The sequence below is a fragment of the Salmo salar genome, chromosome 09 (assembly GCF_965601325.2).
Source record: "Salmo salar chromosome 09, fSalSal1, whole genome shotgun sequence".
NCBI classification, from domain to species: Eukaryota; Metazoa; Chordata; class Actinopteri; order Salmoniformes; family Salmonidae; genus Salmo; species Salmo salar.
Genome location: NC_138299.1, coordinates 43486949 through 43513782, shown reverse-complemented (window position 1 = coordinate 43513782; position 26834 = coordinate 43486949). Strand labels below are relative to the sequence as shown.

The 26834-nt window shown below is 43.2% G+C and overlaps 1 protein-coding gene across 2 annotated transcripts in view; it reads left to right on the top strand.

Moving 5' to 3' along the window:
- LOC106611370 (neurexin-3a) overlaps positions 1-26834 on the top strand; it is a 914099-nt gene that overhangs the window by 729640 nt on the left and 157625 nt on the right. For both annotated transcript variants that reach the window (XM_045723685.2, XM_082955793.1), the window contains one exon: positions 14535-14716. In XM_045723685.2, the coding sequence (XP_045579641.2) occupies positions 14535-14716 (182 nt within the window). The remainder of the gene's footprint in view (positions 1-14534; positions 14717-26834) is intronic.

Below are 26834 nucleotides of genomic sequence, written 5' to 3'. Positions count from 1 at the left end.
GATATCAACCCACCTATTGGACTGGAAGGTTCCTCTGCTGTTTATTCATAGTGATATCAACCCACCTATTGGACTGGAAGGTTCCTCTGCTGTTTAGTCATTGTGATATCAACCCACCTATTGGACTGGAAGGTTCCTCTGCTGTTTAGTCATAGTGATATCAACCCACCTATTGGACTGGAAGGTTCCTCTGCTGTTTATTCATAGTGATATCAACCCACCTATTGGACTGGAAGGTTCCTCTGCTGTTTATTCATAGTGATATTAACCCATCCAGAGTAACCTCACTTCAACTCCAGAATCACATGCAGTCCAATAGAAAACTCCATGTTAAATTCAACTGATGGAAAATGAAATGGAATTGACCACCACGCTGCTATGGAGACATTTCCAAGCTGAGTTCCAAGGAATTGGAATAGAATTGACCTCTGCGCTGGCCCACATAACCTTGATTAATCTGGGAGAAACAGTGGGTTAATACAATCAAACTGGGGGACAGGGAGCTAACGTTCTGGGAGAAACAGAAGGTAACATTACCGTACTGTGGGAGACAGAGAGCTAATATTCTGGGAGAAACAGAAGGTAACATTACCGTACTGTGGGGGACATGGAGCTAATATTCTGGGAGAAACAGAAGGTAACATTACCGTACTGTGGGGGACATGGAGCTAATATTCTGGGAGAAACAGAAGGTAACATTACCGTACTGTGGGGGACATGGAGCTAATATTCTGGGAGAAACAGAAGGTAACATTACCGTACTGTGGGGGACATGGAGCTAATATTCTGGGAGAAACAGAAGGTAACATTACCGTACTGTGGGGGACATGGAGCTAATATTCTGGGAGAAACAGAAGGTAACATTACCGTACTGTGGGGGACAGAGAGCTAATATTCTGGGAGAAACAGAAGGTAACATTACCGTACTGTGGGGGACAGAGAGCTAATATTCTGGGAGAAACAGAAGGTAACATTACCGTACTGTGGGGGACATGGAGCTAACGTTCTGATTTGGCATCCCGCTCTGTTTCCCTGTTATTTTTGCTGGGTTTATATCTAATTAAGTGGCCTAATTTCCATGCATCAGTCTTATTAATGTAATCGTGCTAACCGCTGGTAAATTCAAAATGGCTGGCTTTGTGAAGGTTAGGGGAAGATGGAGGCTTGTTGCTCTATCGTCAGGCACTCTCTCTTTCTGTCTTCACTTTAAACTCCCACTCCAATCTGTCTCTTATCTAAGGAAAACTGGAATCCAATTGCTCAGCTGATAGATGTCAAAACCCTCAACTCTCAGAATACCTTCGCTTCTCTCTCAAGATCATCCCACGGGGGGTGGGGGGGTTGTGCTTGAACTGCTTAAAGCGTTCCATTTTAGAGACTGTATGAGATCAGGGATTGTGTGTGTGCACGTGTACAGATTGTTATGTCTTGGAAAGTCTGTATTTTTGGTGTGTGTGTGTGTGTGTGTGCATTAGCACGCATGTGTGTATGTGTGTGTCCATGGAGGAAAGTGAACATTTACAGTATGTGTGTATACATATGATGGCAGTGTTTAGAATAGATCAAAGCAAACCAGCACAGACTTGCTACCCCTCGCGTGTGTGTGTGTGTGTGTGTGTGTGGTGTGTGTGTGTGTGTGTGTGTGTGTGTGTGTGTGTGTGTGTGTGTGTGTGTGTGTGTGTGTGTGTGTGTGTGTGTGGTGTGTGTGTGTGTGTGTGGGGGGACAGTATGTGTGTTTGTGCTTGAGTTATTATTGACACCTTACTTCTGAGAAATAGGGAATATGATTCCAACCAGCATAAGGAGGGTGGATCCACCACACTCCGTGTTGTGGTGTTTGAGTTCCAGGAAAGGAGAACGTTTCTTAGGTTCTGAGGAAATGGGAGGAGTCTGGGAAATGGCATAACTCCCCCAGACATACATCCCCCTTTGCCTCTGCCCTTCCCTGCTGAGTGGTTTGATCTCACTTCATGTAACCTGAAGGTATTTCCTAGACCTTCATATAGACACAGTTCTGACTACTGATATTTTTATGACTATATTTTAACCATTTCTGATTTCTGACTTCTGATTTTCTTAGTCTTTTTTTGTTGTTTTCCGTAATTACCGTAGGTACTCAACAATCCAGCTTTCTAGTTGCATGATTGTATATTTTGAATGACCATTTCATGGTACACTCTTAAGCAGAACAACGTCAATCATTCTCTTCAATGGTCCTTATTTTCCAAGGACATGTTGTTAGATCTAGACACACTATTTACCATTGGATGAAAGTGATGTTGAGACGTAGGTAAACAATTAGGCACTTCAACCAAGAAGTGAACTATGGTGGTTTTATTGGAATCGAATGCCAGGTTTTTATTAGATGTTGTATTGGGCCATAATGGGTGCTGCTACCAGCTCTTATAGTCTCACGGCAGAATTAGATGTTCATCCATGTTTCTCAAAAATGTTCCAAACGTCAAATTTCGAAGTGTTTAAGGTTAAGTTCAGGCATTAACTCTGAATGGTTAAGGTTAGACATTAACTCTGAATGGTTAAGGTAAGGGTTAATGTTTGGGATAGGCTTAAAACCAATATATCAAAAACAACTTTCTATCAATGGATTCAAACTTCCAACCTTTGGAATCAGAGGTAGATGCTTACGCCCATCCGCCATCCCCTACCACGACACCCGAGCAAAACTGAAGTCTACTTGAATGTAACAGTTACCCTTAGTGTCACTGTTACCCCTAGTGGCCGCTTTCCACTTCTTCTCCCAACGTCCTCAGGCATGGATGGATTACTGACCTGGCTGGCGTAGTCAGCTTGCCTATTGTCCTTTCAAAAAGAAGCGAAACAATTCTTAGAATGCCATTAACCAGTCTATGCATCAGTTTATAGTAATTCTAATTCAATTTTGAGAGAGCTGTCTCCCATCTGAATGCCTGTCAGGTTTCTATGACAATCCCTACTAGTAGACTTAAAGCCACATTACTTAATTACAGGTGCACGCGTCTTTGCTCTGAAAAGAAAATGTATTTTATGAAGCTGTTAGTGTTTCAGGCCATCTTCTCCTTCTTGAAACTTTCCGCCACATTATTCATTTATGCATGTACCTGGAACGCATTATGGAGAAAAAACCTCAGGCTCATCAGTATACACAAAGGAAGGCACTTTTCTGCTTTTTAATTGTCTTAAAAGCTTCAGTATCGTGTCTAGGTCAGTGATTAAATGCTAAATCACCTTGCTGTCATTCAGCTAAAGTGTGTTTACACTAATTGGAAAAAAAGTTAATGAATCCATTAACTCATGCTGACGTAGTCTCATTTGTTTTCTCTTTTAACTTAAAGTGGATCTTCAAAATATTTCCTGCCGTCGTATGAGACTTCTTTCAATTTCTCGTTAATCCCCCTCTATGATTCTGATGTCAGGAGTCACACAGTCACTCTATACTTAATTATTGATAATGCACTTTATCCCCGTTTGCATAACTCAGACTGGAGTTATCTAGCTAACTCTCTTATCTTAGCATGATGAAGGGTATTACAGACATTACTCACTCAGTCAGTGAACTGTATCATATAATTCCAGTAGAAGACATCTCCAAACCCATTCTTAGACAGTTTATTGGAGTACAGTCACACATTCAGACGATTCAGCTTATTGTCTGACATCAGTTGGTTTTCAGAAATCTGTCATGGACAATATTCTCCTAAAAACGTCTTCCTCCTAACAAGCCTATTAGATGAGAGAAGATTGGGTATAGTGTGTCACCCCAGTTATTTCACACACACACACACACACACACACACACACACACACACACACACACACACACACACACACACACACACACACACACACACACACACACACACACACACACATACACATACACACATACACACACCAGTGCTGGCAAAACCATCACCGTCAGGGACTGGGCTCAGGCCAATCCCATCATGCACTTCTGCAGGCTAGCAGGTTGTGAAATGGCCTTGCTCTGTTGTCTTAGGCCCTATTCACATGGGACTATTGTTACAATAGAACATCAGTTATGTAATTTTTACCCCAGCATGTCCGTTTTTCCAGTGGATGATTTGGACGGGATTAGTTTTACCAAACTGCCTCAGTAATAATTTTTTTCCTTATTCACAATTGACTGTTATGACAGAAGCCTTAAGGCTCTTCTAGGTCGTGAAGATATTTCAAATATCTAGGGATTGCCTAATATTGGGCTAATGGCCTTCAGTTGGGAGAAATGTAAAATAATAATGCATATCAATAAGAAGAATGAACTGTAACCTGCAGACATTTAATTACCAGACGGATTTGGCAAATTATCAATTCATTGGCTCAAAATCGTCCACTTCATCTTTTAAAAGAGAAGTATGGCACTAGGATATTTGACAAAACAAATCATTAATCTGTAGGGTACCTGCATAGCACATTGTTTTAAGCATTAATTTGTTCCAATGTTCCTAACCAATCTGGGTGCAGTACTGTTAAACTCTGTAATGTCCGTCAAAACACAGTGATGACGATTCTCACGGGATACGTATTATCAGAGGACCTTGGAGTTTGCAGAAAAAGAGTAGGTTTTTAGGGCTGAGATAATAACCTTGCTAGTAAAAATGACTGACATGGCAGATTCAGACGGGACTAAAATTACAAATGTGGTGATTTGTGCTGGTGCACATAATTACATTACCTGAGCTGACCCAGTAAAGCTTATCCCGTCTGAATAGGGCTTTAAGTGTTGTCTTAGGGCAGTGCTGTGTTGTCTTAGGGCTGTGCTGTGTTGTGCTTAAGGCCGTACTGTGTTGTCATAGGGCCATGCTGTGCTGTCTTAAAGGTGTGCTGTTTTGTCTTAGGGCCGTGTTGTTTTGTCTTAGGGCAGTGCTGTGTTGTCTTAAGGTCATGCTGTGTTGTCTTAGGGCCGTGCTGTTTTATCTTAGGGTCATGCTGTGCTGTCTTAGGGCCGTGCTGTTTTATCTTAGGGCCGTGCTGTGTTGTCTTAGGGCAGTTCTATGTTGTTTTAGGGCTGTGCTGTGTTGTCTTAAGGCCATGCTGTGTTGTCTTAGGGCCGTGCTGTGTTGGCTTAGGGCCGTGCTGTGTTGTCTTAGGGCCATGCTGTGTTGTCTTAGGGCAGTGCTGTGTTGTCTTAGGGCCGTGCTGTTTTATCTTAGGGCCGTGCTGTTTTATCTTAGGGCCGTGCTGTGTTGTCTTAGGGCAGTGCTATGTTGTTTTAGGGCTGTGCTGTGTTGTCTTAAGGCCATGCTGTGTTGGCTTAGGGCCGTGCTGTGTTGGCTTAGGGCCGTGCTGTGTTGTCTTAAGGCCATGCTGTGTTGTCTTAGGGCCGTGCTGAGCTGTCTTAATGCCGTGTTGTGTTGTCTTAGGGCAGTGTTGTTTTGTCTTAGTGCGGTGTTGTGTTGTCTTAGGGTGGTTTTGTGTTGTCTTAGGGCAGTGCTGAGTTGTCTTAGGGCCGTGCTGAATTGTCTTAGGGCAGTGTTGTTTTCTCTTAAGGCAGTGTTGTTTTGTCATAGGGCAGTGTTGTTTTGTCTTAGGACAGTGTTGTTTTGTCTTAGGGCAGTGTTGTTTTGTCTTAGGGCAGTGTTGTTTTGTCTTAGGGCAGTGTTGTTTGTCTTAGGGACGTGCTGAATTGTCTTAGGGCCGTGTTGTGATGTCTTAGGGCGGTGTTGTTTTGTCTTAGGGCCATGCTGAATTGTCTTAGGGCAGTGCTGGTTTCTCTTAGGATGGTGTTGTTTTGTCTTAGGGCAGTGTTGTGTTGTCTTAGGGCCATGCTGAATTGTCTTAGGGCAGTGTTGTTTTGTCTTAGGGCAGTGCTGGTTTGTCTTAGGCCAGTGCTGGTTTGTCTTAGGGCGGTGCTGGTTTGTCTTAGGGCAGTGTTGTTTTGTCTTAGGCCTCTGTTGTGTTGTCTTAGGGCAGTGCTGTGTTGTCTTAGGGCGGTATTGTTTTGTCTTAGGGCGGTGCTGTGTTGTCTTAGGGCGGTGTTGTTTTGTCTTAGGGCAGTGTTGTGTTGTTTTAGGGCGGTGCTGTGTTGTCTTAGGGCGGTATTGTTTTGTCTTAGGGCGGTGCTGTGTTGTCTTAGGGCGGTGTTGTTTTGTCTTAGGGCAGTGTTGTGTTGTTTTAGGGCGGTGCTGTGTTGTCTTAGGGCCATGCTGTTTTGTCTTAGTGCTGTATTGTCTTAGGTCGGTGTTGTTTTGTCTTAGGGCGGGGTTGTGTTGTCTTAGGGCGGTGCTGTGTTGTCTTAGGGCCGTGCTGTTTTGTCTTAGGGCAGTGCTGTTTTGTCTTAGGGCAGTGCTGTTTTGTCTTAGGGCAGTGTTGTTTTGTCTTAGGGAAGTGCTGTTTTGTCCTAGGGCAGTGCTGTTTTGTCTTAGGGCAGTGCTGTTTTGTCTTAGGGCAGTGTTGTTTTGTCTTAGGGCTGTGTTGTTTGTCTTAATGGGATATAGGCAACAGCCTTTTTATTATTTCTTGACCTGTCACTGATCAATCTGTTCAAGGGGCTATATTGGCATGGGAAACACGTGTTAACATTGCCAAAGCAAGTGAGGTAGATAATATACAAAAGTGAAATAAACAATAAAAATTACGTTTATTTTACCTTTATTTAACTAGGCAAGTCAGTTAAGAACAAATTCTTATTTTCAATGACGACCTAGGAACAGTGGGTTAACTGCGTTGTTCAGGGGCAGAACGACAGATTTGTCTCTATTTCTCTTTCTCTTTCTCTCTCTCTCTGTCTGTCTGTTTGTCTGTCTCTGTTCTATTAAAACTGTACCTTACACACGCTGATCTTGATCTGAAATGAAGCAGTCACCTTGTTGTGCTTGAGAGAAAAAAATTCCACCACATTGTTTTATCAAACTACTCATGCCATCATATACGGAGGATATGTGGTTACCGCCATGTCTCAAAGTTTAACATCTTGTTTCCATCAAACGGTTTCTCTTTCTTCTTTTGCAGCCGGAAATGTCAATTGTTTTCTGTTATCCCTCTGAAGTGCCTCTGAACAAGGCTGCAAGGGCACACCCCAAGCCAAAGGGATCTTCATTCATTAATTCACTGAGTAATGACTGCATACATTATTCAGTATCACAGGGCAACCAAATCTCCCAATGGGAAGAGAAGAACTGAGGTATGCCTGATGTTGCTTCTTTAACCATCAGTAAATATAATAAGACCATCGACAGTGTATTGAAGGAGCATTTGGGATTATGATGGACTGTGAGAAGTTATCAGTGATCTGCTTGAAACTCCAATCCAGGGTTATGCATTTACTGTGCATTCTGATGCATTGCTACTTTGTAAATCGTATCTGTACCCTGCATAATTTACACCCTGCAGTCCTATCTGTACCCTGCATAGTTTATACCCTGCAGTCCTATCTGTACCCTGCATAGTTTATACCCTGCAGTCCTATCTGTACCCTGCATAGTTTATACCCTGCAGTCCTATCTGTACCCTGCATAGTTTATACCCTGCACTCCTACAGTATGTGTACCCTGCATAGTTTATACCCTGCAGTCCTATCTGTACCCTGCATAGTTTATACCCTGCATTCCTATATGTACCCTGCATAGTTTATACCCTGCAGTCCTAATCTGTACCCTGCATAGTTTATAACCTGCAGTCCTATCTGTACCCTGCATAGTTTATACCCTGCAGTCCTATCTGTACCCTGCATAGTTTATACCCTGCAGTCCTATCTGTACCCTGCATAGTTTATACCCTGCAGTCCTATATGTACCCTGCATAGTTTATACCCTGCAGTCCTATCTGTACCCTGCATAGTTTATACCCTGCAGTCCTACAGTATCTGTACCCTGCATAGTTTATACCCTGCAGTCCTATCTGTACCCTGCATAGTTTATACCCTGCAGTCCTATCTGTACCCTGCATAGTTTATACCCTGCAGTCCTATCTGTACCCTGCATAGTTTATAACCTGCAGTCCTATCTGTACCCTGCATAGTTTATACCCTGCAGTCCTATCTGTACCCTGCATAGTTTATACCCTGCAGTCCTATCTGTACCCTGCATAGTTTGTACCCTGCAGGCCTATCTGTACCCTGCATAGTTCATACCCTGCAGTCCTATCTGTACCCTGCATATATCATACCCTGCAGTCCTATCTGTACCCTGCATAGTTTATACCCTGCAGTGCTATCTGTACCCTGCATAGGTCATACCCTGCAGTCCTACAGTATCTGTACCTTGCATAGTTTATAACCTGCAGTCCTATCTGTACCCTGCATAGTTTATACCCTGCAGTCCTATCTGTACCCTGCGTAGTTTATACCCTGCAGTCCTACAGTATCTGTACCCTGCAGTCCTGCAGTATCTGTACCCTGCATAGTTTATACCCTGCAGATCTATCTGTACCCTGCATAGTTTATACCCTGCAGTCCTGCAGTATCTGTACCCTGCATAGTTTATAACCTGCAGTCATATCTGTACCCTGCATAGTTTATACCCTGCAGTCCTACAGTATCTGTACCCTGCATAGTTCATACCCTGCAGTCCTGCAGTATCTGTACCCTGCATAGGTCATACCCTGCAGTCCTGCAGTATCTGTACCCTGCATAGTTCATACCCTGCAGTCCTATCTGTACCCTGCATAGTTTATACCCTGCAGTCCTAATCTGTACCCTGCATAGTTTATAACCTGCAGTCCTATCTGTACCCTGCATAGTTTATACCCTGCAGTCCTATCTGTACCCTGCATAGTTTATACCCTGCAGTCCTATCTGTACCCTGCATAGTTTATACCCTGCAGTCCTATATGTACCCTGCATAGTTTATACCCTGCAGTCCTATCTGTACCCTGCATAGTTTATACCCTGCAGTCCTACAGTATCTGTACCCTGCATAGTTTATACCCTGCAGTCCTATCTGTACCCTGCATAGTTTATACCCTGCAGTCCTATCTGTACCCTGCATAGTTTATACCCTGCAGTCCTATCTGTACCCTGCATAGTTTATAACCTGCAGTCCTATCTGTACCCTGCATAGTTTATACCCTGCAGTCCTATCTGTACCCTGCATAGTTTATACCCTGCAGTCCTATCTGTACCCTGCATAGTTTGTACCCTGCAGGCCTATCTGTACCCTGCATAGTTCATACCCTGCAGTCCTATCTGTACCCTGCATATATCATACCCTGCAGTCCTATCTGTACCCTGCATAGTTTATACCCTGCAGTGCTATCTGTACCCTGCATAGGTCATACCCTGCAGTCCTACAGTATCTGTACCTTGCATAGTTTATAACCTGCAGTCCTATCTGTACCCTGCATAGTTTATACCCTGCAGTCCTATCTGTACCCTGCGTAGTTTATACCCTGCAGTCCTACAGTATCTGTACCCTGCAGTCCTGCAGTATCTGTACCCTGCATAGTTTATACCCTGCAGATCTATCTGTACCCTGCATAGTTTATACCCTGCAGTCCTGCAGTATCTGTACCCTGCATAGTTTATAACCTGCAGTCATATCTGTACCCTGCATAGTTTATACCCTGCAGTCCTACAGTATCTGTACCCTGCATAGTTCATACCCTGCAGTCCTGCAGTATCTGTACCCTGCATAGGTCATACCCTGCAGTCCTGCAGTATCTGTACCCTGCATAGTTCATACCCTGCAGTCCTATCTGTACCCTGCATAGTTTATACCCTGCAGTCCTATCTGTACCCTGCATATATCATACCCTGCAGTCCTATCTGTACCCTGCATAGTTTATACCCTGCAGTCCTATCTGTACCCTGCATAGGTCATACCCTGCAGTCCTACAGTATCTGTACCTTGCATAGTTTATAACCTGCAGTCCTATCTGTACCCTGCATAGTTTATACCCTGCAGTCCTATCTGTACCCTGCGTAGTTTATACCCTGCAGTCCTACAGTATCTGTACCCTGCAGTCCTGCAGTATCTGTACCCTGCATAGTTTATACCCTGCAGATCTATCTGTACCCTGCATAGTTTATACCCTGCAGTCCTGCAGTATCTGTACCCTGCATAGTTTATACCCTGCAGTCATATCTGTACCCTGCATAGTTTATACCCTGCAGTCCTACAGTATCTGTACCCTGCATAGTTCATACCCTGCAGTCCTGCAGTATCTGTACCCTGCATAGGTCATACCCTGCAGTCCTGCAGTATCTGTACCCTGCATAGTTCATACCCTGCAGTCCTATCTGTACCCTGCATAGTTTATACCCTGCAGTCCTATCTGTACCCTGCATAGTTTATACCCTGCAGTCCTACAGTATCTGTACCCTGCATAGTTCATACCCTGCAGTCCTACAGTATCTGTACCCTGCATAGTTCATACCCTGCAGTCCTATCTGTACCCTGCATAGTTTAAACCCTGCAGTCCTATCTGTACCCTGCATAGTTTATACCCTGCAGTCCTATCTGTACCCTGCATAGTTTATACCCTGCAGTCCTATCTGAAGTGCAAGTGCTGGGTCATGAATGTAAATGTGATATGAATGTTTACCAGAGGGTGAGTGGAGAGAGAGAGAGAAAGGTTGTCTGGGTGTTGGTCCCACTGAGAGTCACAAGTTCCCCCAAACACACAACTAGAGATGAAGAGCAGAGGTAGAGCTAGCTTGGTTATAGCCTTTCACCACACAGTAACACAACTAGAGAGGAAGAAGTAGAGGAAGAGCTAGCTTGGTTATAGCCTTTCACCACACAGTAACACAACTAGAGAGGAAGAGGTAGAGGAAGAGCTAGCTTGGTTATAGCCTTTCACCACACAGTAACACAACTAGAGAGGAAGAGGTAGAGGAAGAGCTAGCTTGGTTATAGCCTTTCACCACACAGTAACACAACTAGAGAGGAAGAGGTAGAGGAAGAGCTAGCTTGGTTATAGTCTTTCACCACACAGTAACACAACTAGAGAGGAAGAGGTAGAGGAAGAGCTTGCTTGGTTATAGCCTTTCACCACACAGACACACACCACACAGTAACACACACACACACAGACACGCACGCACACACACACACCACACCACACACACATGCATGTATGCAGTGATTGGTAGTATATCTGTTACATGTATTTGCAATATTTGTGTTGTGTATGTACTTAAATACTATGGAGTATTTAGTAATGTGTGTTACTCGGGACTGTATTTTGTAACAAATACTTTAATTCTAAAGTACTTTCCAGAGTGACTTACAGTTAGTGCATTCAACTAAGCTATCACAGCCATAGAAAGTAGACCGTCTCTGTAACCGCTACTGATAATGTTGTTGCTGTTTTGGGTTGGGCTGCTTTGCAAATGTATTTCTGTATTTTAAAATACATTATACATGTATTTTTAATTAAATACATTTCAAAATATAAGTATTTACTAGGTTATTTTTATAAATTGATCTTTGTTTTTTTGCCCATTTCTGCACATACACACACACACACACACACCCCCACGCACGCGCACATGCATGCATGCGCACACGCACACACTCACACACACAAACACACAAAAACACGCATATGCACACACACACGCACACACAAACACGCACACACACACACACACACACACACACAGGGTAGCGGCAGGGTAGCCTAGTGGTTAGAGTGTTGGACTAGTAACCGAAAGGTTGCAAGTTCAAATCTCTGAGCTGACAAGGTACAAATCTGTTGTTCTACCCCTGAACAAGGCAGTTAACTCACTGTTCCTAGGCCGTCATTGAAAATAAGAATTTGTTCTTAACTGACTTGCCTAGTTAAATAAAGGTCAAATAAAAAAACACACACAAAGTGCATATTTCACTGTTCCTTTGCGTCATTGAAAATAAGAATTTGTACTTAACTGCCTAGTTAAATAAAAAAACACACACACACACAAAGTGCATATTTCACCATAAGCAAGCTATACTGCACATATGTTCACTCAAACACAAGTCATGCCAATAAGATGTCTCTCTCACAATGACTATTTAACTTCTCTAAAACGACAGAAACGGAGTCTGTCTGTGTGTTTTTCGGAGGAGTACGGCTTTGATTTTTCAAAAGACGTCCTCCTGCGATCTTCTCAGCTATAATACATGTGAACTGGAGAATTCATTCGTCAAAATCTGTATAGCTAATCCCTTTTGGAGGGAGTTATATTTAACTTGTATAGGTCACAGTTTTTCCCATGGAGGCTGGGCTAAAGCAAACCAGCTGCTGAATTACGACTTTTCTGACCCAGGTGAAAACAGCAGTTGTTCAAAAACCTCTTGTGAAACTTGGGACAGGTGAGGCTTCTCTAGATGACTTACTGTAGAAAATAAAAACAGATTTGTTTTCAAAGTCTTTGGCCTACTTGGCCCCCGAAACCTGAGGAGGACATTCGAAGTCAGTGCTAGTGTTTACAGTGTTGTGCTGTATCTTGAGGAGGACATTTGAAGGCAGTGCTAGTGTTTACAGTGTTGTGCTGTATCTTGAGGAGGACATTTGAAGGCAGTGCTAGTGTTTACAGTGTTGTGCTGTATCTTGAGGAGGACATTTGAAGTCAGTGCTAGTGTTTACAGTGTTGTGCTGTATCTTGAGGAGGACATTTGAAGGCAGTGCTAGTGTTTACAGTGTTGTGCTGTATCTTGAGGAGGACATTTGAAGTCAGTGCTAGTGTTTACAGTGTTGTGCTGTATCTTGAGGAGGACATTTGAAGTCAGTGCTAGTGTTTACAGTGTTGTGCTGTATCTTGAGGAGGACATTTGAAGTCAGTGCTAGTGTTTACAGTGTTGTGCTGTATCTTGAAGAGGACATTTGAAGTCAGTGCTAGTGTTTACAGTGTTGTGCTGTATCTTGAAGAGGACATTTGAAGTCAGTGCTAGTGTTTACAGTGTTGTGCTGTATCTTGAAGAGGACATTTGAAGTCAGTGCTAGTGTTTACAGTATTGTGCTGTATCTTGAGGAGGCCATTTGAAGGCAGTGCTAGTGTTTACAGTGTTGTGCTGTATCTTGAGGAGGACATTTGAAGTCAGTGCTAGTGTTTACAGTGTTGTGCTGTATCTTGAGGAAGACATTTGAAGGCAGTGCTAGTGTTTACAGTGTTGTGCTGTATCTTGAGGAGGACATTTGAAGGCAGTGCTAGTGTTTACAGTGTTGTGCTGTATCTTGAAGAGGACATTTGAAGTCAGTGCTAGTGTTTACAGTGTTGTGCTGTATCTTGAGGAGGACATTTGAAGGCAGTGCTAGTGTGTTTGCATGCAAATAATATCTCTTCAACAAACATTATGGGAATCGTAATTTTTGTTTCTTTACACAAACACAGAACAACACAGACAAGGCAAACACACACAACAACAGAACAACAACAGAACAACAACAGAACTACAACAGAACAACAACAGATAATGACATAACTACAACAGAACAACACCAGAATAACAACAGAATAATCACATAACTACAACAGAACTACAACAGAACAACACCAGAACAACAACAGAATAATGACATAACTACAACAGAACTACAACAGAACTACAACAGAACAACACCAGAACAACAACAGAATAATGACATAACTACAACAGAACTACAACAGAACACCAGAACAACAACAGAACAACAACAGAATAATGACATAACTACAACAGAACTACAAGAGAACACCACCAGAATAACAACAGAACAACAACAGAATAATCACATAACTACAACAGAACTACAACAGAACAACACCAGAACAACACCAGAATAACAACAGAATAATCACATAACTACAACAGAACTACAACAGAACAACACCAGAACAACAACAGAATAATGACATAACTACAACAGAACTACAACAGAACACCAGAACAACAACAGAACAACAACAGAATAATGACATAACTACAACAGAACTACAAGAGAACACCACCAGAATAACAACAGAACAACAACAGAATAATCACATAACTACAACAGAACTACAACAGAACACCAGAACAACAACAGAACAACAACAGAATAATGACATAACTACAACAGAACTACAAGAGAACACCACCAGAATAACAACAGAACAACAACAGAATAATCACATAACTACAACAGAACTACAACAGAACAACACCAGAACAACAACAGAATAATGACATAACTACAACAGAACAACACCAGAATAACAACAGAATAATCACATAACTACAACAGAACTACAACAGAACAACACCAGAACAACAACAGAATAATGACATAACTACAACAGAACTACAACAGAACACCAGAACAACAACAGAACAACAACAGAATAATGACATAACTACAACAGAACTACAACAGAACACCAGAACAACAACAGAACAACAACAGAATAATGACATAACTACAACAGAACTACAAGAGAACACCACCAGAATAACAACAGAACAACAACAGAATAACAACAGAAAAACACATAACAAAACACCAATAATCAACACCATATTCCAATAAAATACTTTGGTGGGCTTAACATTATCCTACTTTTACTTTGCTTGGAATCATCCCCATCTGGTGTAAGTCTTTCCGCTCATCTTCTCTCTCTCTCTCCTTCTCCTCAGCTGGGACCACCTATATATTTGGGAAAGGAGGAGGCCTCATCACGTTCAAGTGGCCAGCCAACGAGAGGCCCAGCACGCGTACAGACAGGCTGACCGTAGGGTTTAGTACCTCCCTAAAGGACGGCATCCTGGTCCGGATAGACAGCGCTCCGGGTCTTGGAGACTATCTCATGCTCCACATCGTAAGTTACAATATTCTCTTGCTTTGTTCCTTGTTATTTTTATATGTCCCTTTCTTTATCTGTTGTTCTATCTCTTGTTCTAGATCTAATTTTTACCTCTCTTTTCTCTGTCTCTGTTTCTGTCCTCCTCCTTTCTCTCTGTCCTCCTCTCTCTCTGTCATCCTCTCTCTCTCTCTCTGTCCTCCTTTCTCACTGTCCTCCTTTCTCATTGTCCTCCTCTTTCTCTGTCCTCCTTTCTCTCTGTCCTCATTTCTCTCTGTCCTCATTTCTCTCTGTCCTCTTTCTCTCTGTCCTCCTCTCCGTCCTCCTCTCTCTCTCTCTCTCTCTCTGTCCTCCTTTCTCTCTACCTCTGTCCTCCTCTCTCTATCCTCCTCTCTCAAGGGGCCTGAATACTTCCAGAATACTCTGTATATGTATGTGCAACATAGCAAAATGTTCATGTGTGTTTGAAGTCATTGCCAAGACATGGGGGAAAATGATGCAGATCTAGCATGATGAGATAGGATCAGCATTAACAGATGAGTGCTACCACTCAGACACACACACACACACACACACACACACACACACACACACACACACACACACACACACACACACACACACACACAACACAGTTTTGTATTTTTTTAATTTTATTTAACCTTTATTTAACTAGGCAAATCGGTTAAGAACAAATTCTTATGTACAATGACAGCCTACCCTGGCCAAACCCGGACGATGCTGAGCCAATTGTGTGCCGCCCTATGGGACTCCCAATCACAGCCAGATGTGATACAGCCTGCATTCGAACCAAGGACTGTAGTGACACCTCTTGCACTGAGATGCAGTGCCTTAGACCGCTGCACTACTCGGGAGCCACATTATGTGTATTGCTATCCTTGTATAATTGATTCCCATCCAAAATCTAATTTTCCATAACCTCTAACCCTACATCTAATCTTAACCCTTAACTTAACCCTTAACTTAACCATAACCCCTAACCCTACGTCTAACCTTAATCCTTAACTTAACCATAACCCCAAACCCCTAACACTAAAACTATACCAAGCCCTAACTCTCAACCCTAAATGTAACCCCTAACCCTAACTCTCAACCCTAAATGTAACCCCTAACCCTAACTCTCAACCCTAAATGTAACCCCTAACCCTAACTCTCAACCCTAAATGTAACCCCTAACCCTAACTCTCAACCCTAAATGTAACCTCTAACCCTAACTCTCAACCCTAAATGTAACCTCTAACCCTAACTCTCAACCCTAAATGTAACCTTAACCCTAACTCTCAACCGTAAATGTAAACTCTAATCTTAACTCTCAACCCTAAATGTAACCTCTAACCCTAACTCTCAAACCTAAATGTAACCCCTAACCCTAACGCTCAACCCTAAATGTAACCTCTAACCCTAACTCTCAACCCTAAATGTAACCCCTAACCCTAACTCTCAACCCTAAATGTAACCTCTAACCCTAACTCTCAACCCTAAATGTAACCTCTAACCCTAACTCTCAACCCTAAATGTAAACCTTAACCCTAATGCTCAACCCTAAATGTAACCTCTAATCTTAACTCTCAACCCTAAATGTAACCTCTAACCCTAACTCTCAACCCTAAACGTAACCTCTAACCCTAACTCTCAACACTAAATGTAACCCTTAACCCTATCCTTTATTCTAACCCTAAAACAGCATTTTTCCTACTGGGGATGGGCAAAATGTCCAACTTGTCAGAGTTTTCCTTGTTTTACTGTCCTTGTGAGGACTTCTGGTACCCACAAGGATAGTTAAACAAAAACACACACACACACACACACACACACACACACACACACACACACACACACACACACACACACACACACACACACACACACACACACACACACACACACCCCCCCCCCGGATGCCTAGTTACAAATCTACACACACACACACACACACACACACACACACACCACACACACACACACACACACACACACACAGACACACACAGACACACACACACACACACACACGGATGCCTAGTTACAAATCTACCCACACACACACGCACAGGCTCACACATACTCACACATTCTCTCTGTTTTTTCTCGCCCTATGAATAATGAAGCTGTGAATTTCTATACTGTCGTCAGTAGAATCCCTGAGAGATTGTATTGTTTTATTCTTTGTAGCTTTTGGCCCTCAGATATACTCATCAACTGTCAGAATCCATAGTGCTGCCTTTCTGTCTTCCTGCCTTTCTGTCTTCCTGCCTTTCTGTCTTCCTACCTTTCTACCGTCCTGCCTTTCTACCGTTCTGCCTTTCTACCGTCCTGCCTTTCTACCATCCTGCCTTTCTACCGTCCTGCCTTTCTACCGTTCTGCCTTTCTACCGTTCTGCCTTTATGTGGAGTACTAATATCTACTGTATAGTTGGGTTGTCTGTTAGAGAGCTTACCTAAGGGTATTTAAATTTCTCGCTCTCTCATGTATTAAGTTGACATGGTGGAACACACAACTCAGCCAGCCTACAAAGACAATTAGAGCGGCTTTCCCTTTAACGGAGCCAAACATAAATCATACTGGGCTGTTTAAATATGTTTGTAATATATGGGATTGGGACTCAGGGCTTAGGCAGTTTGTTAGTTCTCTCTCTCTCTCTCTCTCTCTCTCTCTCTCTCTCTCTCTCTCTCTCGCTCTCTCTCTCTCTCTCTCTCGCTCTCTCTCTCTCTCTCTCTGCCATATATATATGTTCAATTTCAATTCAAGGGCTTTATTGGCATGGGAAATATGCCAAAGCAAGTGATAATAAACAAAAGTGAAATAAAAAATTAAAAAATGAACAGTAAACATTACACTCCAAAGGAATAATGACATTTCCAATGTCATATTATGTGCAAATAGTTAAAGTACAACAAGGAAAATAAATACAGTTAAATAAAGGTTGTATTTACTATGGTGTTGGCGCTCCACTGGTTTCCCTTTTCTTGTGGCAACAGGTCACACATCTTGCTGCTGTGATGGCACACTGTGGTATTCCACCCAATAGATAGGGGAGTTTGAAATTCTTTGTGGGCCTGTGTAATCTGAGGGAAATATGTGTCTCAAATATGGTCATACATTTTGCAGGAGGTTAGAAAGTGCAGCTCAGTTTCAACCTTATTTTGTGGGCAGTGTGCACATAGCCCATCTTCTCTTGACAGACAGGTCTGCCTACGGCGGCTTTTCTCAATAGTAAGGATATGCTCACTGAGTCTGTACATAGTCAAAGCTTTCCTTCATTTTGGGTCAGTCACAGTGGTCAGCTATTCTGCCACTGTTTTTTCTTTGTTTAGGGACAAATAGCATTCTAGTTTGCTCTGTTTTTTTGTTAATTCTTTCAGATGTGTCAAGTAATTATCTTTTTGTTTCCTCATGGTTTGGTTGGGTCTAATCTTGTTGCTGTCCTGGGGTTCTGTGGGGTCTGTTTGTGTTTGTGAACAGAGCCCCATGTCCAGCTTGCTTAGGGGACTCTTCTCCAGGTTCATCTCTCTGTAGGTGATGGCTTTGTATTGGAAGGACTGGGAATCGCTTCCTTTTAGGAGGTTGTAGAATTTAAAGGCTCTTTTCTGGATTTTGATAATTAGCAGGTATCGGCCTAATTCATTGTGCATGCATTATTTGGTGTTTTACATTGTACACTTAGGATATTTTTGCAGAATTCTGCATGCAGATTCTCAGTATGCTGTTGTCTCATTTCTTGTATTATTGGTTGGTGAGCAGACCACAGACCTCACAACCATAAAGGGAAATTGGTTCTATAGCTGATTCAAGTATTTTTAGTCAGATCCTAATTGGTATGTCAAAATGTATGTTCTTTTTGATGGCATAGAAGGCCCTTCTTGCCTTGTCTCTCAGATCGTTCAGAGCTTTAGGCTGAAGTATGTATAATTTTTTGTGTTCTCTAGGGCAACAGTGTCTAAATGGAATTTGTATTTGTGGTCCTGGCAACTGGACCTTTCTTAGAACACAATTATTTTTGTCTGAATGAGATGTACTGTCATGGCCCAGGTCTGACAGAATCTGTGCAGAAGATCTAGGTGCTGCTGTAGATTATCCTTGGTAGGGGACAGAAGCACCAGATAGTCAACAAACAGTTGACATTTTACTTCAGATTCTAGTAGGGTGAGGCCGGGTGCTGTAGACAGTTCTAGTGCTCTCAAAAATGTGTTGATATATATGTTAAAGAGGGTGGGGCTTAAGCTGCATCCCTGTCTAACCCCATGGCCCTGTGGAAAGAAATGTGTGTGTTTTTTGCCAATTTTATCTGCACACTTTTTGTTTGTGTACTCTGCCTTGTAAAAGTGTTCATCCCACTTGGCATTTTTCCAATTTTGTTGCATTTCAACCTGTAATTTAAATAGATTTTTATTTGGACTTCACGTAATGAACATACACAAAATTGTCCTAATTGTTGCAGTGAAATGACAAATAATCCAAGTGTCCGGCGCCAAGATGGTGCCAGAAGGGAGGGCTGCCGTCTTGTCAGTTCTTAACCAACCATACTATTTTGTTTGTTTTTTCGCGTTGTTTGTAACTTGTTTTTTACATAATGTTGCTGCTACTGTCTCTTATGACCGAAAAGAGCTTCTGGATATCAGAACTGGGATTAGTCACCTCAAATTGGACGAGGAGTTCTGATTCAATGAGTCGGACGTGAGGGATATATTACGGACACCCTACCAGGCCCAGATCCCCGTGATTCGCTGGAAAAGGAAACGTAGCTTTCACGGATAGAGATCAGGATGCCTTGTGAGGATCAGGTGACAAGTGGCTAATCTGCCCTTGCCTTCTGTTCTGCTACCTAACGTTCAATCCCTGGAAAATAAATGGTATTAAATGAAAGCACGTACAGTGCCTTGCAAAAGTATTCATCCCCCTTGGTGTTTTAACTATTTTTGTCACGTCCTGACCATAGAAAGCTGTTATTTTCCTTGGTAGAGTAGGTCAGGGCGTGACAGGGGTTTTCTAGTTTAGTTTTTCTATGTTGCCATGTTCTCGTTTTGTATTTCTATGTTGGGTTTTGTTTGGGATGATCTCCAATTAGAGGCAGCTGGTCCTCGTTGTCTCTAATTGGAGATCATACTGAAGTAGGGGTTTTTCCCACCTGGGTTTGTGGGAGATTGTCTTTTTGTTAGTGTATGTTTCACCTCTGCGTCACAGTTTGTTGTTTTGTTATTCAGTTTATTTATATGTATTGAACAGTTTCACAGTGAAAATAAAATGTGGAATGACACACACGCTGCACTTTGGTCCGCTCCTTCCTACGACAACCGTGACAATTTTGATGCATTACAACCTGTCATTTAAATGTATTTCTATTTGAATTTCATGTAATAGGACATACACAAAATAGTCAAAATTGTATATATTTTTTTTTGATAAATTGAATAAAATAAGTTCTTTAAAAAATTCAAAAAAGCAAAAACATCAAAGTGGTGCATGCATATGTATTCACCCCTTTTGCTATGAAGCCCCTAAATAAGATTTGGTGCAACCAATTACCTTCAGAAGTCACATAATTAGTTAAATAACGTCCACCTGTGTGCAATCTAAGTGTCACATGATCTGTCACATGATCTCAGTATATATACACCTGTTCTGAAAGGCCACAGTCTACAACACCACTAAGCAAGGTGCACCACCAAGCAAGCAGCACCATGAAGACCAAGGTGCTCTCCAAACAGGTCAGGGACAAAGCTGTGGAGAAGTACAGATCAGAGTTGGGTTATAAAAAAATATCCAAAACTTTGAACATCCCACGGAGCACCATTAAATCCATTAGTACATTTTTTTTAAGAATATGGCACCACAACAAACCTGCCAAGAGAGGGCCGCCCACCAAAACTCACGGACCAGGCAAGGAGGCCATTAATCAGAGAGGAAATAAAGAGACCAAAGATAACCCTGAAGGAGCTGCAAAGCTCCACAGCAGAGATTGGAGTATCTGTCCATAGGACCACTTTAAGCCATACACTCCACAGAGCTGGGCTCTACGGAAGAGTGGCCAGAAATAAAAGCAAACCCATTTGGTGTTCACCAAAAGGCTTATGGGAGACTCCCCAAACATATGGAAGAAGCTACTCTGGTCAGATGAGACAAAAATGTAGCTTTTTTTGCCATCAAGGAAAATGCTCTCTGTCGCAAACCCCACACCTCTCCTCACCCCGAGAACTCCATCCGAGAACTTCACTCCGTAAAGCATGGTGGTGGCAACATCATGCTGTGGGGATGTTCTTCATTGGCAGGGACTGGGAAACTGGTCAGAATTGAAGGAATGATGGATGGCACTAAATACAGGAAAATTTTTGAGGGAAACCTGTTTCAGTCTTCCTGAGATTTGAGACTGGGATGGAAGTTCACTTTCCAGCAAGACAATGACCCTAAGCATACTGCTAAAGCAACACTCAAGTGGTTTAACTTGCATCCCACCCTAGTCAACAGCCAGTGGAATCGCGTGGCGCGAAATACAAATAACTTCAATGCTATAACTTCAATTTCTCAAACATATGACTATTTTACACCATTTTAAAGACAAGACTCTCGTTAATCTAACCACAATGTCCGATTTCAAAAAGGCTTTACAGCGAAAGCAAAACATTAGATTATATCAGGAGAGTACCCTGCCAAAAATAATCACACAGCCATTTTCAAAGCAAGCATATATGTCACAAAAACCAAAACCACAGCTAAATGCAGCACTAACCTTTGATGATCTTCATCAGATGACACTCCTAGGACATTATGTTATACAATACATGCATGTTTTGTTCAATCAAGTTCATATTTATATCAAAAACCAGCTTTTTACATTATCATGTGATGTTCAGAACTAGCATACCCACCGAAAACTTCCGATTAATTTACTAAATTACTCATGATAAACATTCACAAAATACATAACAATTATTTAAAGAATTATAGATACAGAACTCCTTTATGCAATCGCGGTGTCAGATTTTAAAATAGCTTTTCGGCGAAAGCACATTTTGCAATATTCTGAGTACATAGCTCGGCCATCACGGCTAGCTATTTTGACACCCACCAAGTTTGGGACTCACTAAACTCAGAATTACTATTAGGAAAATTGGATTACCTTTGCTGTTCTTCATCAGAATGGACTCCCAGGCCTTCTACTTCAACAACAAATGTTGTTTTGGTTCCAAATAATCCATAGTTATATTCAAACAGCTCCGTTTTGTTCGTGTGTTCAGGTCACTATCCGAAGGGTGACGCGCGAGCGCATTTCGTGACAAAAAATGTCAAAATATTCCATTACCGTACTTCGAAGCATGTCAAACGCTGTTTAAAATACATTTTTATGCTATTTTTCTCGTAAAATAGCGATAATATTCCAACTGGGCAACGTTGTATTCATTCAAAGGCTGATAGAAAAAAATGGAGAATTCTCGTGAATGCGCATCTCAGTCTCACTGTCCCAAGGCTGACCACTCACAAATAGAGCTGTTGTACTTTGCCCAGAGAGCAGACAACCCATTCCACTTTCTGGCGACTTTAGAGAGCCAATGGGAGTCTTAGAAAGTGTCATGTTACAGCACAGATGCTGTATTTTCGATACAGATGCAACAGAAGGACAACAAATTGTCAGACAGGGCACTTCCTGTATGGAATCTTCTCAGGTTTTGGCCTGCCATATGAATTCTGTTATACTCACAGACACCATTCAAACAGTTTTAGAAACTTCAGAGTGTTTTCTATCCAAATCTCCTAATTATATGCATATTCTCGTTTCTGGGCAAGAGTAGTAACCAGTTTAAATCGGGTACGTTTTTTTATCCGGCTGTGCTACCCTCCAGTCCCTCGACTTCTTGGCGCTGACGGAAACATGGATTACCACAGATAACACTGCTACTCCTACTGCTCTCTCCTCATCTGCCCACGTGTTCTCGCATACCCCGAGAGCATCTGGCCAGCGGGGTGGTGGCACTGGAATCCTCATCTCTCCCAAGTGGACATTCTCTCTTTCTCCCCTGACCCATCTGTCTATCGCCTCCTTTGAATTCCATGCTGTCACAGTTACCAGCCCTTTTAAGCTTAACATCCTTATCATTTATCGCCCTCCAGGTTCCCTTGGAGAGTTCATCAATGAGCTTGACGCCTTGATAAGTTCCTTTCCTGAGGATGGCTCACCTCTCACAGTTCTGATTGACTTTAACCTCGTAACCTCCCCACGTCTACCTTTGACTCATTCCTCTCTGCCTCCTTCTTTCCACTCCTCTCCTCTTTTGACCTCACCCTCTCACCTTCCCCCCTACTCACAAGGCAGGCAATACGCTTGACCTCATCTTTACTAGATGCTGTTCTTCCACTAATCTCATTGCAACTCCCCTCCAAGTCTCCGACCACTACCTTGTATCCTTTTCCCTCTCGCTCTCCTCCAACACTTCTCACTCTGCCCCTACTCGGATGGTATTGCGCCGTCGCAACCTTCGCTCTCTCTCTCCCGCTACTCTCTCCTCTTCCATTCTATCATCTCTTCCCTCTGCTCAAACCTTCTCCAACCTATCTCCTGATTCTGCCTCCTCAACCCTCCTCTCCTCCCTTTCTGCATCCTTTGACTCTCTATGTCCCCTATCCTCCAGGCCGGCTCGGTCCTCCCCTCCTGCTCCGTGGCTCGCCGACTCATTGCGAGCTCACAGAACAGGGCTCCGGGCAGCCGAGCGGAAATGGAGGAAAACTCGTCTCCCTGCGGACCTGGCATCCTTTCACTCCCTCTTCTCTACATTTTCCTCTTCTGTCTCTGCTGCTAAAGCCACTTTCTACCACTCTAAATTCCAAGCATCTGCCTCTAACCCTAGGAAGCTCTTTGCCACCTTCTCCTCCCTCCTGAATCCTCCTCCCCCCTCCTCCCTCTCTGCGGATGACTTCGTCAACCATTTTGAAAAGAAGGTCGATGACATCCGATCCTCGTTTGTCAAGTCAAACGACACCGCTGGTCCTGCTCACACTGACCTACCCTGTGCTTTGACCTCTTTCTCCCCCCTCTCTCCAGATGAAATCTCGCATCTTGTGACGGCCGGCCGGCCAACAAACTTTCCGCTTGACCCTATCCCCTCCTCTTTTCTCCAGACCATTTCCGGAGACCTTCTCCCTTACCTCACCTCGCTCATCAACTCATCCTTGACCGCTGGCTACGTCCCTTCCGTCTTCAAGAGAGCGAGAGTTGCACCCCTTCTGAAAAAACCTACACTCGATCCCTCCGATGTCAACAACTACAGACCAGTATCCCTTCTTTCTTTTCTCTCCAAAACTCTTGAACGTGCCGTCCTTGGCCAGCTCTCTTGCTATCTCTCTCAGAATGACCTTCTTGACCCAAATCAGTCAGGTTTCAAGACTGGTCATTCAACTGAGACTGCTCTTCTCTGTGTCACGGAGGCTCTCCGCACTGCTAAAGCTAACTCTCTCTCCTCTGCTCTCATCCTTCTAGACCTATCTGCTGCCTTTGATACTGTGAACCACCAGATCCTCCTCTCCACCCTCTCCGAGCTGGGCATCTCCGGCGCGGCCCACGCTTGGATTGCGTCCTACCTGACAGGTCGCTCCTACCAGGTGGCAGGGCGAGAATCTGTCTCCGCACCACATGCTCTCACCACTGGTGTCCCCCAGGGCTCAGTTCTAGGCCCTCTCCTATTCTCGCTATACACCAAGTCACTTGGCTCTGTCATATCCTCACATGTTCTCTCCTATCATTGCTATGCAGACGACACTCAATTAATCTTCTCCTTTCCCCCTTCTGATAACCAGGTGGCGAATCGCATCGCTGCATGTCTGGCAGACACATCAGTGTGGATGACGGATCACCACCTCAAGCTGAACCCCGGCAAGACGGAGCTGCTTTTCCTCCCGGGGAAGGACTGCCCATTCCATGATCTCGCCATCACGGTTGACAACTCCATTGTGTCCTCCTCCCAGAGTGCTAAGAACCTTGGTGTGACCCTGGACAACACCCTGTCGTTCTCCACCAACATCAAGGCGGTGACCCGATCCTGTAGGTTCATGCTCTACAACATTCGCAGAGTACGACCCTGCCTCACACAGGAAGCGGCGCAGGTCCTAATCCAGGCACTTGTCATCTCCCGTCTGGATTACTGCAACTCGCTGTTGGCTGGGCTCCCTGCCTGTGCCATTAAACCCCTACAACTCATCCAGAACGCCGCAGCCCGTCTGGTGTTCAACCTTCCCAAGTTCTCTCACGTCACCCCGCTCCTCCGCTCTCTCCACTGGCTTCCAGTTGAAGCTCGCATCCGCTACAAGACCATGTTGCTTGCCTACGGAGTCGTGAGGGGAACGGCACCTCCGTACCTTCAGGCTCTGATCAGTCCCTACACCCAAATGAGGGCACTGCGCTCATCCACCTCTGGCCTGCTGGCCCCCCTACCTCTGAGGAAGCACAGTTCCCGCTTAGCCCAGTCAAAACTGTTCGCTGCTCTGGCACCCCTATGGTGGAACAAGCTCCCTCACGACGCCAGGACAGCGGAGTCAATCACCACCTTCCGGAGACACCTTAAACCCCACCTCTTTAAGGAATACCTGGGATAGGACAAAGTAATCCTTCTAACCCGCCCCCCTAAAAGATTTAGATGCACTATTGTAAAGTGGTTGTTCCACTGGATATCATAAGGTGAATGCACCAATTTGTAATTCGCTCTGGATAAGAGCGTCTGCTAAATGACTTAAATGTAAAAATGTAAATGCAAATACTGCCCCCTAGCCCCAACAGGTTGGGAAACATTGAAATGTTTTGGAATGGCCTAGTAAAAGCCAATACCTCAATCCAATTGAGAATCTGTGGTATGACTTAAAGATTGCTGTACACCAGCAGAACCCATCCAACTTGAAGCAGTTGGAGCAGCTTTGCCATGAAGAATGGGCAAAAATCCCAGTGGCTAGATGTGCCTAGCTTATAGAGACATACCTCAAGAGACTTGCAGCTGTAATTGCTGCAAGGGGTGGCTCTACAAAGTATTGATTTTGGGGGTTGAAAAGTTATGCACGCTCAAGTTTTGTTTATTTTATTTCTTGTTTGTTTCACAATAAAAAACATTTTGCATCTTCAAAGTCGTAGGCATGTTGTGTAAATCAAATGATACAAAATCCTCATGGTGAATTGAGTCAAATACTTTTTTGAAATCAACAAAGCATGAGAAAACGTTGCCTTTGTTTTGGTTTTGTTTGTTTCTCAATTAGGGTGTGCAGGGTGAATATGTGGTCTGTCGTACGGTAATTTGGCAATAAGACAATTTGACGTTTGATCAGTACATTGTTTTCACTGAGGAAATGTACGAGTTTGCTGTTAATGATAATGCAGAGGATTTTCTGAAGTTGCTGTTGACGCGTAACCCGTGTCATTAGGGTAAAATGTGTCTCCACTGTTGTGGATTGGGGTGATCAGTCCTTTTTTCCCAATATTGGGGAACATGCATGCGCTAAAGATGATATTTAAAGAGTTTTAGTAAAGCCAATTTGAATTTGTGTTCTGTGTATTTTTTCATTTCATTTAGGATACCATCAACACCACAGGCCTTTTTTGTGTTGGAGGTTTTGTATTTTGTTCTGTAGTTCATTCAATGTAATTGGAGAATCCAGTGGGTTCTGGTAGTCTTTAGTCTTGTATTTGATCATGTACAGTACCAGTCAAAAGTTTGGACACACCTACTCTTTTAAGGGTGTTTCTTTATTTTCACAATGTTCTACATTGTAGAATAATAGTGAAGACGTCAAAACTATGAAATAACACATATGGAACTATGTAGTAAACAAAAAAGTGTTCAACAAATCAAAATATAGCCTGCTTTACCTTGATGACAGCTTTGCACACTCTTTGCATTCTCTCCACCAGCTTCACCTGGACTGCTTTTCCAACAGTCTTGAAGGAGTTCCCACATATGCTGAGCACTTGTTGGATGCTTTTACTTCACTCTGCTGTCCAACTCATCCCAAACCATCTCAATTGGGTTGAGGTCATGTGATTGTGGAGGCCAGGTGAAATGATGCAGCATTCCATCACTCTCCTTCTTGGTCGAATAGCCCTTACACATCCTGGAGGTGTGTTGGGTCATTGTCCTGTTGAAAACA